At 59.1% G+C, this 17,239-nt stretch overlaps 1 protein-coding gene across 2 annotated transcripts in view; it reads right to left on the bottom strand.

The window, feature by feature from the left end:
• Window positions 1-17,239, bottom strand: part of SHANK2 (SH3 and multiple ankyrin repeat domains 2) — a 471,077-nt gene that overhangs the window by 338,597 nt on the left and 115,241 nt on the right. For both annotated transcript variants that reach the window (XM_080817139.1, XM_080817138.1), the window contains exon 10: window positions 16,346-16,423. In XM_080817139.1, the coding sequence (XP_080673265.1) occupies window positions 16,346-16,423 (78 nt within the window). The remainder of the gene's footprint in view (window positions 1-16,345; window positions 16,424-17,239) is intronic.

Genomic DNA, 17,239 nt, shown 5'->3' with positions numbered 1-17,239 from the left:
GAATCCAAAAAGACTCAGGAGAAACACATGGGGACAAAAGAGTCTTTGTGCCGATTTCATCAACTGTGATACTTCCCACAGCGTTAAAACGAGTAAGAATCCCGGAGCACTGACTCTGAGTCCCACTGAAATATTCGTGAAGACCCCGAACTCCGTCTTCAGAAGAGATCGCACCATTACACGCCCTGTGGAGCCCGTGCCGGCCTCCCTCCTGTCCTGTGCCCTGGGTCATTTCACTGCCCAGCTTGAGAGCGGTCAGGCCGCAGGGAGTGGGCCTGTCCCGTGGGACGGATGGAACCGGGCCGGAATGGGAGGCCTGAGGCCGCCAGAGGGGAAGCAGGTGGGCCAGCGCGGACGGGAGCACCTGAGACAGCACAGTACCTCGGGGAGTGATGAGTTCCCCATCCCCGAAGGGCTTCAAACAAGGGAAGCCGAGGTCGTGAGCACATGATAATCGTCGCAGGCAGGGGCCAGGCGGCCTTTGAGAACCTACAACACCATGAGTCACGTGTCCAGTTTCCCAGACGTCACAAAACCCGCTCTACCCTCTGAGGACGGCTCGGGCTCCACAATCCCTTCGTCCCTTAGGAGAGACTCCAGGAATCCCTGAACTCTCCCCTCCGCCCTGGGGCCCAAAGATGCTAGAAGGCGAGGCCGGTCTCTTCGAAGGGAGACGTCTGAGACAGCTGGGCCACCCGCCGGAAGCCCACTCCGTGAAGCAGCAGCTCTCGGGGCTGACCGGGCCCGGGTCGCGGGCTTGAGCTCGGTACATTTGCCGAGGTGGGAAACGGAGTGTGGTCGTCAGGGCGACGTCACCCCGAAAAGGGCCTTCCTGCAGAACGATCCCGCACGCTCTCCTGCTGGCTTCCATCCGGACCGTGAGTTCGGGTCCCAGAGCTTGGAACGGAGAAGATGGTACACGGTGTACAGGGAGGGCTTCGGTTTTGAGGCCGATCGCCGTGACGGCGGGGCATCTGAGGCGCTCTTTTCTCCAGGAGGAACCAGGTGCCCCCAGCAAGCCCTCACGGGGCAGAATCGGGACCAAAGAAGGAGCACGTCACAGGACTGGTAAGATTGGTGCATGCCCAAGGTGGGCAGTGCTGGGGGGCGTGACGCAGCCTGAGCCCAGACGGGCGGTGCAGGTAACCGAGAGTGACAGCCCGTACCTCCCAGGTGGGCGGGCGGGTGTGCGCACAGATGGAGTCTAACAGGACTCCGGGGCTGACACAGACCTGCAGAGTGAGAGCGCCGATGAAGCTTCTAGAACAGCAGGGTACGAGGGACACCCACGAGAATGCAGGGTGCCCACGACCCGCCATTTCTTTCATCTCTGTGTGCCTTCCCGCATTTGCACCACGGCAGTGGTTCGTTAGCGTGTACCGTAATAAGCAAGCATGTTTCTGTGGAAAAGTCTGAGAGCATCACGGGGGGCAGGACGCCGGCACTCACGCTGGGCTCGGCCCCCAGGAGGGTGCTCAGCGTCGCTGTGACACAGTATAGACAGGCTTTGTCTCAGGGCTCCCGTGAGGACTCGGCGGTGGGGACGGGAATACGACGGTCCCGGGACTGCTGCAATGAGGGACAGACACAGCAGCTTATGATGCACGTTTCGTATCTGGTGGTTCCAGAGCCAGGAGTCCCCACGTCAAGGCGACATTAGGGCTGGTTTCCCGTGAAGCCGGGAGAATCCGTTTCCCGGCCTTGTCCAACCTCCCACGGCCCGGCGCTCCGGAGCGCACCTCCTCGGCCCACGAGCGCAGCAGCCCCGCAGCTCCCCTCGGCCCCGCTGGCCTGCGCTCCCGCCCACGCTTCCTCTTACTCTGCCCCTCCTGCCTTCTCTTCCGGGGCCGCTCGATGACACGAGACCACCTAAGGAGCCCAGGACCGTCTCCCATGTCAAGACCCTCCGCTGAATCACCCCTGAGAAGGGCCTCCTGCCGCAACAGGAAACACATTCCCGGGCTTGGGCGAGCAGGACGTAGACATCGTTGGTGGGGGGCTCTCCTTGGCCTCCCGACACAAAGAAGGCGGCGGCCCCTGCTCGCTACAGAGAAGCTGTCTGTGCCACCCGACAGGCACTGGGATGAGGACGGTGACGAGGACGCCGGTGGGGAGGGGGCGCGGAGGCGAGCACCAGAGTCAGGATCTCCGGCGTCACGGGCCACACGGTCTGTACGGCGCCAACCCCGCTGCTGTCTCGCGAGAGCGACCATGGAGAAAACACAAAGAAGTGGGTGCAGCCGTGTTCCAATAAAACTTTATTTACAGAGAGAAGGCGAGGGGCCAGATGTGGTCCAGATCTGCCGGCCCCGACGTCGTGTCTTCCAGGCTGCAGCCATTCCTCCGCCGCCCGGACGAGGCTTAGACAGCCCTGCCCACCCCCGTGAGCAGTAGAGCCTCCAGGGGCAGGGGGAGCGGGTCCTTCCTCGCCCCGCGGACTCTGGCTCTGCCTCCTCTCGGCCATCTCGGCCAAAAGAAGAGCCCGGGCCCCGCAGCAGAGACGGAACCGGGGCCCATTTTTCTGGTGTTGCCACGGGACGGCGGGAAGGGAAGCCACGGAATGGGTGGGGACGTTTGTTACCACCCATAACCGAGTCTGAGCTGACTAACGCACACACCGAGGGCCAGTCATGGTTATTGGGTGTTATTCTCGCTCTTTCTCAGGTACCCGCTCGGGCTAGTGCGGGATGCCCAAGAGGAACCCCCACATCACCGCCACGCCTGGGAAGAGACGACCGGCCGCGGGGGCTGATTCTGCGATTCTCAGCGCATCAGAAACGGCCAGAACGCGCAGAAGCCGTCCACCGACCCCACACGGTGAAGTCATCCTCCACCACGGAAAGGCACGAAGCGCGGACACCTGCCACTGTGTAGACAAGTTCCGAGCGCAGTATGCTGGGCGAGAGAAGCCAGTCCCAGAAGGCCACATAGTGTAGACTCCACAGATGAGAGAGAGACCCACGGAGACAGGAAGCAGGTCCGTGGACACCAGGCCCTGGGGTGAGGGGAGGATGGCGGGAAGGGTTTCTTTCGGGGGATGCAAGTGTTCTAACGTGGCTGGCGGCAGTAGTGGCTTGTATCCGTGACTAACACCCCACACCAGCCAACCGTACACGTTCCACGGCAGGTGGGGTCGCATAGCCGGTGAATCGGTCCCAGTAAGGCTGTTTCAAAGAGACACGTAAGCACCGAGCCCTGGGAAATCGAGGCCCGGGGCCACTGCCACTCCCCTCCCGCTGCTCAGAGGGACAGCGTATGGGCTGCCTGGGCCTCAGCCAGAGCTGGGTAGCTTGGCCACGGCAAGTCAGGACAAGGGGACTGAGATGCAGAATGATTATCTGGTTGGTGGGTTTTTTCCAGGTGGTGACATCGTCACCAGAGACCCGGGGCAGTGTTCTCTGGGCCGTCTTTAACCTCACCCAGCCCTGTCGAAGGAGAATAAGAAGGTGTCCTGACACGCCCCCATGTTAGGGGTCAGCTGCTGGCCCATGGGGGCTATCGGAGTGTCGCTGCGCGGGTCCCTGATTTTGAGAACCACTGTCTGATCCAGCCCCGCATCGGGCTCTCTGCTCCGCGGGGAGCCTGCTTCTCCCTCTCTCACTCCCCCTGCTTGTGTTCCCTCTCTCGCTGTCTCTGTCCAATAAATAAAATCTTTAAAAAAATAATAAAATAAAGGATGAAAAACCTCATCCATTTTCCTTTGAGTATAAATCCTGGTGAGTCAAATTTAGCATAACAAATATTGCTTTTTTAAAAACTTTTGAGTCTTTCCGAGGGCAATATTTATTCGCCATTTCCATAAGCCCACTCGAAACTTCTTAGAATTACCATAATCTGTCTGACTCCATATCTTCCACTGAAAACGTCTTCTTCCAGCGGAAACTGCGATGTTCTCAGAAGAAAAGAAACCACTTTGGGGACATCCGGTTCTGGGCAAACGCGTTGGTGCCGGCTTGCCGATGGATATCTTCCCGACGAGGACTAAGTTTCTTTGAGGAAACGGAGTCGTTGTCTCTGGCGAGGGTCACAGGAAAACCTCATTTCCAGACGTACCAGTTCTCTCAAACCGTGGCCTATAGGACACGAGGCCTCATCTCAGACTCTCCAGAAATGGGACGAATAAGGACTCTTCCAACTCAACTAGCGACAGAGCGACAGAAGCAACAGGGGCCTGCTGGGTCTCACGGCTGTGCTGTCCCGGCCAGGGGGCCGCGGAGGTAGAGAATGTACCCCATGGCAGGCGGGACCCCCGTCGCTGACTCTGGGCCCATGTCCAGGAAACCAGTTCTATTTCCCACTAATTAGAGCCATTTTCCCCAGCCAGACCCTCCTCGACCCCACATGGAGGCCACCCGCTACAGAGGTGGAGTGCCCGTGCTCCCCTTACGTGCTGTCCCGGCGGGTGCCACACAGAAAAAACTATCTAAAAACACAGAGGACGTCATCTCACACCCGCAAGGACGGCGACCATATAAACCAAAGAAGAAACAAGGGCTGGTGAGGACGGGGAGAGCCCCCGAGGACGGGGACGTGGCGTGGTACAGCTGCCACAGAAGAGGCCACGCGGTCCCTCAGAAAACGAACCACAGACTCGCCACGGGGCCCAGCAAGCCCACGGCCGGGGTGTCCACCGGGAGCAAAGGCAGGGCTTGGAGAACCTCCTGCTCCCCGCGTTCCCAGCAGCGTAATTCATAACAGCCAAGCGGTGGGAGCGCCTGACGGTCCGGCCTCAGACAAATGGGACAATGAGACGTGGCCCGTCCACACACTGTCACTCGGCCTTAGAAAGTACAGGCATTCGACACTTGCTCCGGCGTGGATGGACTTGGGGACACGATGCTCAGCGAATAAGGCAGATACAAAAGGACAAATATTGTAAGATTCCACTCATATGGGGTCTCTCGAGTCTCCAGAATCACGGGGACGGAGAGTGGACGGTGGGTGCCGGGGCTGGGGGAGGGATGGGGGTCAGGGTCTCAGGGTGACAGAGAGTGGACAGTGGGTGTTGGGGTGGGGGGAGGGATGGGGTCAATGTCTCAGGGGGACAGGGAGTGGACAGTGGGCGCTGGTGCCGGGGGAAGGACAGGGGTCAGGGTCTCAGGGGGACAGAGGTTCCATTTGGGACGGTGGAAAGTTCTGGAGACAGACAGGGGGACGGCCGCACCACAGTGTGAGTGCACTTAGTGCCCCTGAACTCTGCACCTAAAAATAGCTAAGGTGGTGATTTCTACATTATGTAAATTTTACATGATTGAAAGGAAATGAATATCTAAGTTCTCTTGAAAAGCAAGAGGATCTGGTGACATCATGTGTGTTTTACCACGAGTTTTAAAAAAGCACACGTGAAATAGCAAACGTACACCCCAGATACTCACTTCGTTGTGTAGATCCAGAGTCTGTCCGTGGCCCCCGCACTGCTCGTTGCAGGGGCCAAGTGCATCAGGCCCGCGTCCCCTCCCCCTGCTCGTTCTGCCCCCCTGCCCCACCCACACCTGCTCTCTGTGCCACCGCCGTCCCAGGCTTCCCAGCCTGAGAAGTGACCCTTTCCACCGACCTTCGTGCGTCGGAGTGAAGTCACTCGGCGTCCAGACGTCAGATGAGGCGTGCTCCCGGGGAAGCCTGCCGTGCCGCAGACGACAGGACCCCCAGACGGCCTCACCTGGAGCTGTGCACCCCCACCGCCACCGTATTTTATCAAACACAAGATCACACGGTGCCTGATGCTCACTTCCAACGGCGGACGAGGCCACCCATACGCCTTCCCCAGCACGATGGGTTTCAAACACCACGGATGACACAGTGACAGGGGAGCAGGGAGCCCCTGAGGACAGGTGAGACACAGCCGTCACCAAGTGGTTGGCGGCACGACCTTCCGAGGGAGCCGCTGGGGGCACATCCTGTGGCGCGTCCTTGGGGCTCACAGACACACGGGAGGCTTCGGCTAAGTATTTGCTGAGCCTGAGATGAACATGGAACCTCCGGTGAGTGTCAGGGGCCGGAAGGGGCCCTCGTAGGTCCGACCCACATGAAAGCCGGTCCCGCAGGAAGAACCAAGGTGGGGCCCCTGCCAGGGGACACACGGCATTTGCAGGAAGTCTCTGTCGCACAGGTGGGCACCAAGCGATCTCCTGTGCTTCCCAGAGAGCCCTGGGGGTCCCACGAGAGCCCGCCGGCTCTAGAGAGCCAGGGGCGGAGACGGGTCTCCGCTCCCGGCAAAGCTGATTATATGGTAATCTACCCGAAATGCCGAAGGGTAAGTATCTGCAGGGACACTGGACATCCCCATGATGGGCAGAGCCGTCCCCAGATGAGCAGTGAGGTTTGGAGAGGTGAGGTCACTCAGGAGACAAGGACCAGTCATTTGAACCCGTAGGCTTAACTTCTAGAACTTTCCGTTCTTAAGCTGCCTGCATCTTGCCGGGGACTGGGCTGTAGAACAGAGCAGCAGAGCCCCTCCTGAGCCCGGGAGAGGCTTGCGGCAGCCTGCGCCGGTCACCCTATTACCTTCCCCCGTGTCCTCCCAGCCCGACAGCTGGGCTTATGATCCCATGTCACAGATGGAGGAACGGAGTCTCAAGTGAGGGTGCGGCCCCACGAACGCGGTCAGCCGGGAGCTAGACCAAGAACCTCCGCCGGTCCCCCGGGCTCGGAGCCCCACGGGGCCATCCAGAGTGCATCCCAGAAGGTCGCCCATGTTTCCAACACCCTAAAATCCACGGCCACGACCGGCTCTGTTCCGCCCGGCCGTGAGGATGCAAACTTAGTCTTTAGTCTTTCACATCAGCGACGAGCACATGTCTCTGCCTGAGCTGAGACTTCAACGGGGAGACGAGTCACAGACGCTGCCCCAGACAGCGCTTGTCCGAGACGAGAACGCCCGCAGAGAGGCAGCTCGAGAACGCCGGGAAGCCCGAATCCTGGAGCGCACGGCAACCTCGTCCTGAGGTCTTTCTTTGGGACGCCAGCGGGCATCTCAAGCCGGACCCCGCATCGTGCGCTGCTCTCAGTAAAGCTCGGACTGGGAGCCCCCACCTTGCAAAGCCTGGGGTGTCCCACTGGGGCCCGCACCCCATCCCAGCGGCACCGGCGGACCCACACGTGGGCCCCGCTCCAGGACCCCGAGGGGTGACGTCTTGCACTCAGCGAGCCCAGTGTGGCCTTACTAACGTCAGCGCAGGTGGGGACAGCTCCCTCGTGCGTGAACGGCATTCCTGAAATGCCAGGTCTCTGGAGCTTATTCCTAAATGCTACACAAACAAACAAACAAAAAACCCGATGGAGAAGAATCCCCGTCCTAACACCACCCTGAGGGCCTCCACCTGCCATTTAAGCCGCGGACGACAGGAGTAGGACCGCTGCACGCTTCGCTGCTGATTTCTCTACGTTGTTGGCAATGCCGGGGCCTCCGGGGACCACGCCGGCAGGTGCAAGCCCCGGGGGAAACCGTTCTCAGCAAGAGAGGGAGACGGCGAGAGCCGGCCAGGTCAGCGATGGCCGGGCATCGCCCCCCCAGGGACCTACCTGCCCCCCACACGCTCCCCTACAGAAGAGGGGGCAGACACTGTGAGCAAGTGAACTCCGTGAAGACCCCGAATGGCCGGGAAATCACAGTGGCGCCCCGGGCGGTCCCCGACAGGACCCAGCCGGCGCGGAACCTCGAGGAACCTCGTGGAAGGAAACGTCATTCCTCATTTGCAAGCACCTCCTCGGGCTCCCTTCCCCTCCCTGGGATTTCTCAACTGGCCTGGCCTTTCTGGAAATGCTGCCGGTAGCTACAGTGTTTCAGTCTGTAGCAGGAGACGAGCACCCCATGCCGCCCAAACCCCGGTTCTCCGCTCGGCGCTGGGCCGTGACCACAGGTAGCCCCGGACAGGCTGCGACACTGTGCGGAGGGACTCTGGGCTTCATCAAGGTCATGGGATCGATGTGGCTCATGCCCGGAAGGAAAGCTGAAAATAACTCAATAGCAGACCCCCGGAGGCATCCACACCGAGAGGAGAACCAGGGATGGAGAGCGCAGACGTCGCCTACAAGTCCCTAAGCTGAGTGGCAACGAGAAAACATGCCCCGAAACCAGAACCGGGAACCCCCAGTCTTTCACGAGATCTGCGGACTGGCTCTACAGAGGACCCACCTGGCCAACCCTCAGGGCCCGAATGAGGCCCACCTCCCACCCAGAGGGGCTTCAGATGGGGGATGGGAGGCCACGTTATCATCAGTCCCCTGCTGTGTCCCCAACCCTATAATGTCCTCAGGGCCCAGGGAGCTGGGGCGGCCGGCTGCCGTGGACGACCCAGGCACCAGCACGTTCTCGTAAACAGCTTTCTTCTGGGCACATGGACTCGGTCCTGGGACTGGGTGTGACTGTGACCCTGGCCTGTGACCCAAGTTCTGTGCCCGGGCCGTGCATGGGGACAGTAGGGACCCTCGGCCACGGCGAGCCTGGTGCTGGGAGCTGCTTGGAGGACGCCCGTGGCTCTCCCATGGGCCCCAAAGAGGCGGGCGAGCGTGACGCGGAAGGCAGGGCTTGGGGAACCACGTCTGGGCCGAGACACAGGGACACAGGGTTGTCCCTCTTTGACTCAGGAGCTAGCTATTTCAGGAACACAAAACCACTTGTTGGGTCAACCAAAAACGCAGTTTTGGGGAGACAATCTCACGAAAACCTCATGCAGGGTGTATGGCCAGGGGCCTGTGGGAGCCACACTTTATGTTGACGTACGCACGCATGTGTGTGTGTGCGTGTATGTGTGTGCACACACACATGTGAGCGCATGTCTGTCCCTCTGTGTCCTGGTGCACATCACCTCCTCGCTCCTCCATTCAACGTGCACCGCCCTGGCTCCCTTGTGCTCCCCCAAGGTCCACTTTGCTAGAAGGTTCTTTCTGACCCCGCTGGAAGGCCCTGGCTCAGGACCAGAAAGAGGGACTCAGGGGGTGTGAGGTCGGCAGGGTCCCCACAAGCGGGGTCACACGGGCTGGCAGGTCACGGAACATTAAACCAGTGCTCCCAGTTCCAGCCCCATCTGCATCCACAACACAGTGGAGCCTGGCCTCCACGAGACCTCGCTGGCCCCCACGAGACCTCGCTGGCCCCCAGCGCTTCCCACTGAAGGCAGGTAGGGGGGAGTTTCCCCACGCTGTCAGGACAGTTGTCGTGGGCCCACCTGCTTCTGGGTTCCCTAATTCTCTGGACCTGTCTTCTCCCTTCCCGGTGCTGAGGACTGCCGGCCATGACTCCTGCGGGTTCACAAACCGGCAGAAGGTGCTCACGATCCTTCCGGACCCTCACGGGAGCGAGCGTGCTTTGCTCAGCTCAGGGAGAGCAGCGGCGGCAGACAGACCCTTCTGGGCCCCACCCCGGCCCTGCCCCCTTCTCCTTCCGCCTGGCGCCCGTAGTGCATTCTCAGGGGCACCCTTGGGGCTCCAGGAGTCTGACCTCAAGCAGCTCCTTCCCAGCCTTGCTCCCCATCATCACGATCCCTTCCACCATCTTGCTCAATTAATCAGTTAATCAGGAAACTCCGTCCCGGCCCCAAACAGGTCCCAGTCACGGAGAACCCTTCCCCCACACTCCCACTCGCGCCACCGCACCCCGTGGTGCAGACGTTAAAGAAACAAGGCCGACCGGCCGGGCTGACCAACCATCACTTCCAGAACAGCGCGGTCCAATATGGTGGGCGCCGAGCCCCTGGAGAACAAGGGACCAAACCTAAATTTTATTTGATTGTAATTAAATTTAAGGAGCCGCATGCATCATACGGGTCAGCGCAGCTCTGGAATATTTTGCTGAATCCAGAACCCTCGCTACCACTCTGTGGGATTCCCTCTACGTGGCTCACCTCCCGATGGCAACATCAGATTGTCACGTGACATGGTGACTTGTTGGACAGGTTAGTGTGCACGTTACAGTCTCCTTCCACGGTTGCCTCTGCACATCTGACTCAGTTAAACCCCAGGTCCGTGCATGTCACGTGCCCGCTCTTGAGTCTGACTTCCTGGCTTGGGAGCCGGTCTCTGCCCAGCCCTGACTCCCGGCTCACTGGCTTCCTTCCTGCTCATAAATACACCAGGTGCACTGTGACCCCAGGGCCTTTGCATGTGCTGGTTCCAGACCCTGGAAGGCTCCACCACAGGGACGTGAATGGCCCACTTTCCGCCTGCCTTTTCCTCGGTCTCTGCTCACTGTCCAAGGCCACGTGAGGTTCCCGTCATGAAAGACCCTCCCCCATGTCTCTCCTTACTTCAATGTTCTTCACGTTATTCACCAACCCGGACGTGTTAGCGTTTCTCTCTTTCCTTGTAAATCACCAGTCCGGTCGGTGTGTACTTCTGACAATAGGAGTGTGGTTCTGCTCACCGGCGTGTTTCCCCAGCACCCAGAACAAAGTGTGGCTCTTGCTGGGAACTCTGTGCTGCCTGAAATAATGAGCTGGAAACCCGATTATTCTCGTCACAGAGATGCCGTGTTCCAGCCCAAACATTTCCACTCACCCAGGTCTCCAGACCCGAATCTAGAAATACAATTCCCACGTGCTTATTTCTATGGAACACAGACTCTGAATCCCAGATAAAATTTCCAGAAAAACTTGAAAGAAAGTGTGTAACAATGAACGGCCTGCCCAACTGCTCGCCCTATGCAGGAGTGACGGGCTGCAGGGTGCGGAGGGGGACCAGCCAGGCCACAGGGTAGACGAGGTGGGCCGCAATGAGCAGGGAGGGGTGGGGGAGCGCCGTGGCAGCTGGAGGGCCCACACCTTCCCCAAGGGGCAGGGGTCCCCAGCCCCAGACAGATGCCAACTCACGCAAAGGCTGCCTTCCCTAATTTTTCAAGAGAAGCTGGAAGTCTGAATTTTTATACAAAATTCCTGGATATTTAAATGTTGTCAAAGGATTTCATTCTTTTTAAAAACCCTGAGCAGGCCAGAGTCAAACGCTCTGGGGTGAGATTCACCCTCTGGACGCCACGTGGTTAACAGTCCAAGAACAGCTGATTCCAGCCACAGGGTAAGTGAGAGCAGGTGCCATGTGGCCTCCAGAGGGCCAGCGGGTCCCAAGGTGTAAGGCACGCACCCATGGAGCCCAGGTCCCGCCTCGGTGAGCTGCTGCTGAACAGCCCAGACAAACACACCACCAGAAGAAAAGAGAAATGAAAACGGTGTTTGGTTGGACAGAAAAAATAGCTTTTCGTCGTTCACCATGGCCAGGGCCGAGCTGAAACCAACAAAACCTCCGTCATCTGCAAGGGTCCTGGGGCCACTTCTCCCAGAACACGCGTGGTGGGGAGTGAGGAATGAGGGGGAAGCCTCCAGCCTCTGACGTCCCCAGGCGTGGCCTCCCCTGGCATGTCTCCTGGGACCCTCGGCTGTGGCTCCAGCCCTGCTCCCCGCCCCAGGGGCCAGCCTGCTCCCTACAGGGTACTGCTGAAGACAGCAGGCCACACCCATAGCACCCTCAGATCTCCCCCTGCGGAGTGCCACTCCCCACCCCTACCCCCTTAACTGGTGTACTTATCCCAGGCAAGTGGCTCACAACAGCGGGAACTGGTCCTCACCCCACCTGGAGGCCAGAAGTCTAAAACCCAGGTGTGGGCAGGGCCGAGCTCCCTCCAGAGGTGCTGGGGGAGGCTCCTTCCTGCTCCTCCAGCAGCTGAGGCTCCAGGCATGCCTGGCTGTGTCCGGGTCCCCTCAGCATGGCCTCTATGGTCTCGTGGCCCCTCCGTGCGTCTGTGTGTCTAAGCGTTTAATGCTGCCTTCTCCTAACTGGGTAATTTCCCAGTGTCCACTCCCATCACCTGTGGCATAAAAGACGGCACGACGGGGGAGGTCCTGTGCTCACGACGTCAGTGTGGAGCGTGACGTCACAGGGAGACGAAACTGTCCTCACCGTGCTCTGAAACCCACGCGGATTTCCACGACACGAGCCACTCGCGAGCAGTTTGGGCTCTGAGTCATTAAACAAAGAAACAGATCAGAAATGCGCCCGGAGGGAGTCAGGAAGAAATGCCCACGGAGTGCATTTACTCGGCTTCCCAGAAAACGTGCAACAGCGGACCAGACGTCCCTACGGTGTCAGACTGCCTTTGTCACGGGCCTGGCCTCCCGCCCGGGGCAGCTGCTTCATGAGAGCACGATTAGCACAGAGAGCACGCGGTCCCCGGCAGGGCGCCCATCGCACCGGCTCGGATCGTGTGCGACTGGGAGGAGGGGTCCTCCCTTCCGTCTACACCACGGAACGAGTGAGTGCAACGTGAGCTCCGTGCCGAGTGCACGAGACGCGGGGCCCGAAGGGCGACAGCCTCGGCTTCAGAAGAGACACAGGTCACTCTCGTGAGCTCAGGGCTCCCCTGGGGGACGTGTAAGGCCCCAGGCCGGGAACCATCGGGTGAATCACAGAGTGAAGAGCTGGAAGACACAGAACCATCACGAGACAGAATTTGCAGGCGTCTGCACGCGGGGCAGCCACACCCTGGGGTCTAAAACTCAGTTCCTCGTTTCCTGCTTTGGCCTCTCTCCGGCTTGTATGTCTAGTGCGGTGGTCGAGGACGATCACAGGGTCTGGTGGGAGCATGAGCCGAGGGAGGAGCCCCAGGAGGAAGGCTCCGTGGCAGGCGGAGCAGAGACCTGTGCCCACTGGAAGGCAGGCCACGCCACGGCCACTGTGCTCCCTGCACCAAAGGGCTCCATGCCACGGCCTCTGTCCTTCTCGCCCGCCTGCCCTCACGCTCCCCGCCTGCGTGAGCACCGGACGCCGGACCTCCGAAGGCCTCGCCGTCCATGTCCCCAGCTCGCCATTCCCCGCACTTCTCTGCAGCTGGATGTCCGAGTGGCAGCTGCTGAGCGCAGCTGGGGGACAAGAGAACCGCGACGCACACCAGGGAGAAAGGCCGCCCCTCCCCGTACGCACGCCGGGTGCCGGGAGCAAAGCTGGGGAACAGCCCGGGAGCCCCTTTCGGGAGGGAGGGAGGATTCATCCGTCCACCCCCCGTGTGTCAGCCCGAGTCCTGCGGGGAACAGACCAGGAGGACGTGTGTGTGTGTGTGTGTGTGTGTGCGTGCGCACGTGTGTATGTGCGTGTATACACACAATTAAGAGATTATTTTAAGGAACTGGACTGTGTGAATGTGGAGGCAGGAAGTCCACGGTTTGTAGGACAGGCCAGCAAGCTGGGAACTCAGGCAGGCTTTCGTTACATCTTGAGGCCGAGTTTTGTCTTCTCTGGGAAACCCGTTTGTTGTTCCCGTGAAGGCTTCCCGCCGATTAGAGGCCGCCCACGCACACGACGGAGGGTTCATCTCCTTTACTCTAACTCCGCTGGCTGCAGACGTTAACCGCAGCGACAAAACACCGTCACGGCCACAACCGAACCAGGGTTTGATCGGACGGCTGGGGGCGCCGCGCCGAGCTCGCCCCGCACACCGGCCACCGTGGCTGCCCGGCTCTCCCTGGCTGCCCGCACTCCCCCCTCACGCGGACCTTCTCCGTCCTCAGACTTCTTTCCATTCTGTTTTCAGAATCAAGATCCGTTTGGTTTTATGCTTTGTTCCCTTGGACTAAGGATCCAAAGCACAAAGGATCCCTGGTGTTCACTCCATGCCGGGACACAAGATGCGCCACACGCAGAGGGAGGGGCCCCCTTCACCCCGGACACCGGAGCACCGGACTGGAGGTCGGGGGGCCCGGAGACCACAGACTTGGCCGCTAACTTCATTTGCATTCCCGTACCTCCATCCCTGCAGAATTCCATTTTGCCTATAAATTAGGAATAAACATTCCTACCCCATCGGGTTGTTGAATATCAAATGAGAACATGCAGAAGAGCATCTGTGAGCTTTAAACCTCTGGGCGGCAGGAAGGACTCAACACCACTGCTGCCGTCATCACCGCCATCACCATCACCGCCATCACCGCCATTGTCATCACCATGACCATCATCAACATCATCACTTTACAGGTTGACTTTTCTCCCCACGAAATTCAATTTGTGAAATCTTAACCCCCCAGTATGTTGGTATTTGGAGATACGGCTTTTTGGGCGGTGATTAAGGTTAAGTGTGGTCATAAGGGTGGAGCCCCGACAGACGGAATTATTTCCACAAGGAGAGGATGAGACGGCAGGAAGCCCCCCGCCCCTCACACGCATGGAGGAAAGAAAGGCCAGAGGTAGTTCGCCATCTGTTAGCCACGACGAGAGGCCTCATCAGAAGCTACATTTGTTGGCACCTGGACCTTGGACTTCTGGCCTCCAAAACTGCGAGAAATAAATGTCCGTCACTTACGCCGCACAGCCTGTGTTCTGCTGTGGCCGCTCGAGCTGGCCAAGGCACCCCTCGCCATCGGCTTCATTGCCTAATACATACCCAAGGAACAGTGTAGGAGGCTCTCCTCTCCTCTTCCTTCTCCCTACAAAATCATCTCTCTTGGGATTCTCCAACCCCCGCAGGCACCAGGATTCCTAGAGGGCTTCTCAGAACCCAGAGCACAAAGGCCTGCCCTTGACTTTCCGACTCGGCTAGGCTGGGAGGCTGGGGCTGCATACCGGCATTTCCTCTCCGGTCCTCGAGTGCTGTTGATGCTGCTGCTTCAGCGTTTGGATGAAACCATCAAGCAAACGCTTGGCCAGATGAACTCGTGAAATGGTCCCAGATTTCTTAGAACAGGAGCCAAGGAGCCCGAGCATTTTGCACGGAGCCTTCTGACCCTCTTCAACAACGCGGTGAGCCATCATTCCCGCACACTCGACAGGGAGGGACTCCTCTTCTGTATCTGGGAGGCGGGTGCCGTGAATGGGGAGAGCCGGGCACGACGCAGGCGGGGATCTGCGGGCTGGATCCCATCTCCCGATCACTGTAGCACGGGAAGGCAGGAGACACAGGTGACGGAACCAGCCCCCACATCCGAGCGGGCAGCCAGGCTCGGACGCCGCCTGTGACATGAGCACACCTTACGGGCCACAAGGTCCCATCGTTCAGCCACACTGTGTGTCACTGCCTTCCAGAACCATTTGGGCGCTTGAGCGATGATCCAAATACAGACTGATGGTCTCGCACTGGAGCAGGTGCGGCACCCCTGCTGGGAGCGTGTATCGAGCATCCTGCCAGGACTCCCACAGAAGGGGGCCCCCGGCCAGGCGGTCACTGCCTGGGTGATGGTTTAGCAGAGGCACCAACGGGGAAGGCCACCTATGTGCCATCTGTCCCAGAAGCCCTGAGTGGCTGCTTCCGTGGAGTGCCACGTGGGGGCCACAGGGCATTGCCCCAGAGGGTCAGAAACAGCCCTTCTGTATGACCCAAGGGCTTCCCATGGGTCAAAGGGCAATAGCTGTCCTTTTTAAGCAATTTCAACAATGTTTTCACTTAAAAATAAAAGAGGACCAAAGAAATGTATGATTTAGTGGCAAAAAAATTATTTAAACCAAGACTGCCATTGAGCCACAGCAAAGCCCGGAGAGGTAGATGTGGTCATAAAGAAGCAGCAGGCACCTCTACTCACCGCTGGCCCAGAAGACATGTCCCTGGAGAGTAACTGCAGACTTTCCAGACCCACGAACAAACCAGAAAGTCACGTCTGTGAGCCATTTTGCTCTAACTGCCTGAAACTCATGAGATTCGAAACCACAGTCCAGGCCACCGTGACGGTGAACCAACGAAACACTGAACGGCGGTTATGAGACGTTCGGCCCATTCTCAAGACATTGTCAGTAATGCCTCGGAAGCGTATTAGGAAAACCATCCACGCGTGTCATCTCCAAATTAAAGACCCCCCTTGGCTCAAGAAGATGCAAAAATTACTTCCAAATAGAAATGACACTTGGATTCTCAGTCAAGTGGAAATACTGGACAGTGCGGAGGGTCAGAGAGCGTTGCCGTAACTTTAACGCATTAGCCAAAGAAATTCGTTTCCACCCTAGACCATCAGGTCAGCTGCATCGAAATCAGATGAGCCCCATGTCCCCATGATGGGACCCGGACTCCACCGTAATTCAAACACAACTAGGACGGCAGCTTCGCGCCGGACCCATGGGGCGCCGTGCCGACGCTGGGCCGGAGCTGCTCCCCTGCACTCGGGGACCGCAGGCTCCGTGGGGTGCCAGGTGACCACAGGCCGCCTTCCCAAGACAGAGTCACGAAGGCCTTCCCGGAGCCGCCTCCTCCAAGCCCCTACCAAGACGAAACGTTGCAGCAAACAGCAGACCAAGACGTGTCCACAGCTCCAGTGCGAAGAAGGGACAACAGCGCCACGGGCGCAGGCGCCGTCCGCAGCGAGCCAGGCCCCCCTTGCGCCGAGCACCCGGTCCGTGTGGAACCCTGCAGCCCCGGGGGCACCGGCTCCGAGAGTCCCCTTACCTGGAATGGGGTCTGGCTGTTGTAGTTCTTCTGCTCTTTGTTCCCGCCCCGGAAGAGCAGCACTCTGGCACAGCTGTCCTGCGGACGGAAGAGAGAAACCTGTTTGCGGGTCGGGGCACAGAAAGGCTCCACACGGATCGGCTCAGAGGCTCAGCACCCAGGGAACCGGGGACGTGCCCGTGTGAGGTCCCCAGGGGCACCTCTGGTCATCGGGGCGGCAAGGAGGAGGGCAAAGGGCCCTGCTCCCTACTGGGTGAGGTTTAACTCTCGCAAACTCTCTGGACTACCTGGCGGAATCCATGTGCATGTCTAACCCAGGCATCCAGCTCTGTAAGACCGTGGGCCACAGAACGACGTCTTGTGTATGTGAGAAAATATGCAACGGGAAATACCGGAAGGAAAACCCAACAAGAAAGAGAAAACCTGGAGGCAGCATGAAAGTTCTGACAGAAGGGACAGTGGGAATGCGTTCTAGAACATTCTTTGTCTAGAAGGCTGTAGGGAAAAACAAGGGAGATCCACAAACCTACAAAGAAATACAAGAACTTCCAAGCACGGAACACAGACTTTCCAAGTAGAAAGTCTCAGAACAATAATATGGCATAACTTCACTTACGTTTGAAAAGCCTCACGGGGGTGAGTGAGCAGCCACTAAGCCCCCCAGCTGCCATTCTGAGCGGGAGTGGCCCGGCCACTTAGAACCAGGGCCCCAGAGCCCCGCAGGACCCCGCGTCTGCAAGCCCTTACCAACGTTCTGTACAGCCCAGCGATGACGCTCGCTGGAAAGTCCCATCAGAAACGCAAGAATAAATCCTTGCCAGGCGCCGCCATTCCTGCCCTCCCAGGTGGGTCCCAGGCCAGGGCCCTCCCCACGGGGGAAGACGGTCCACAAGC

Source organism: Martes martes, assembly GCF_963455335.1.
Source record: "Martes martes genome assembly, chromosome: 10".
NCBI lineage: Eukaryota > Metazoa > Chordata > Mammalia > Carnivora > Mustelidae > Martes > Martes martes.
This window is presented reverse-complemented; position numbering and strand designations above follow the sequence as displayed.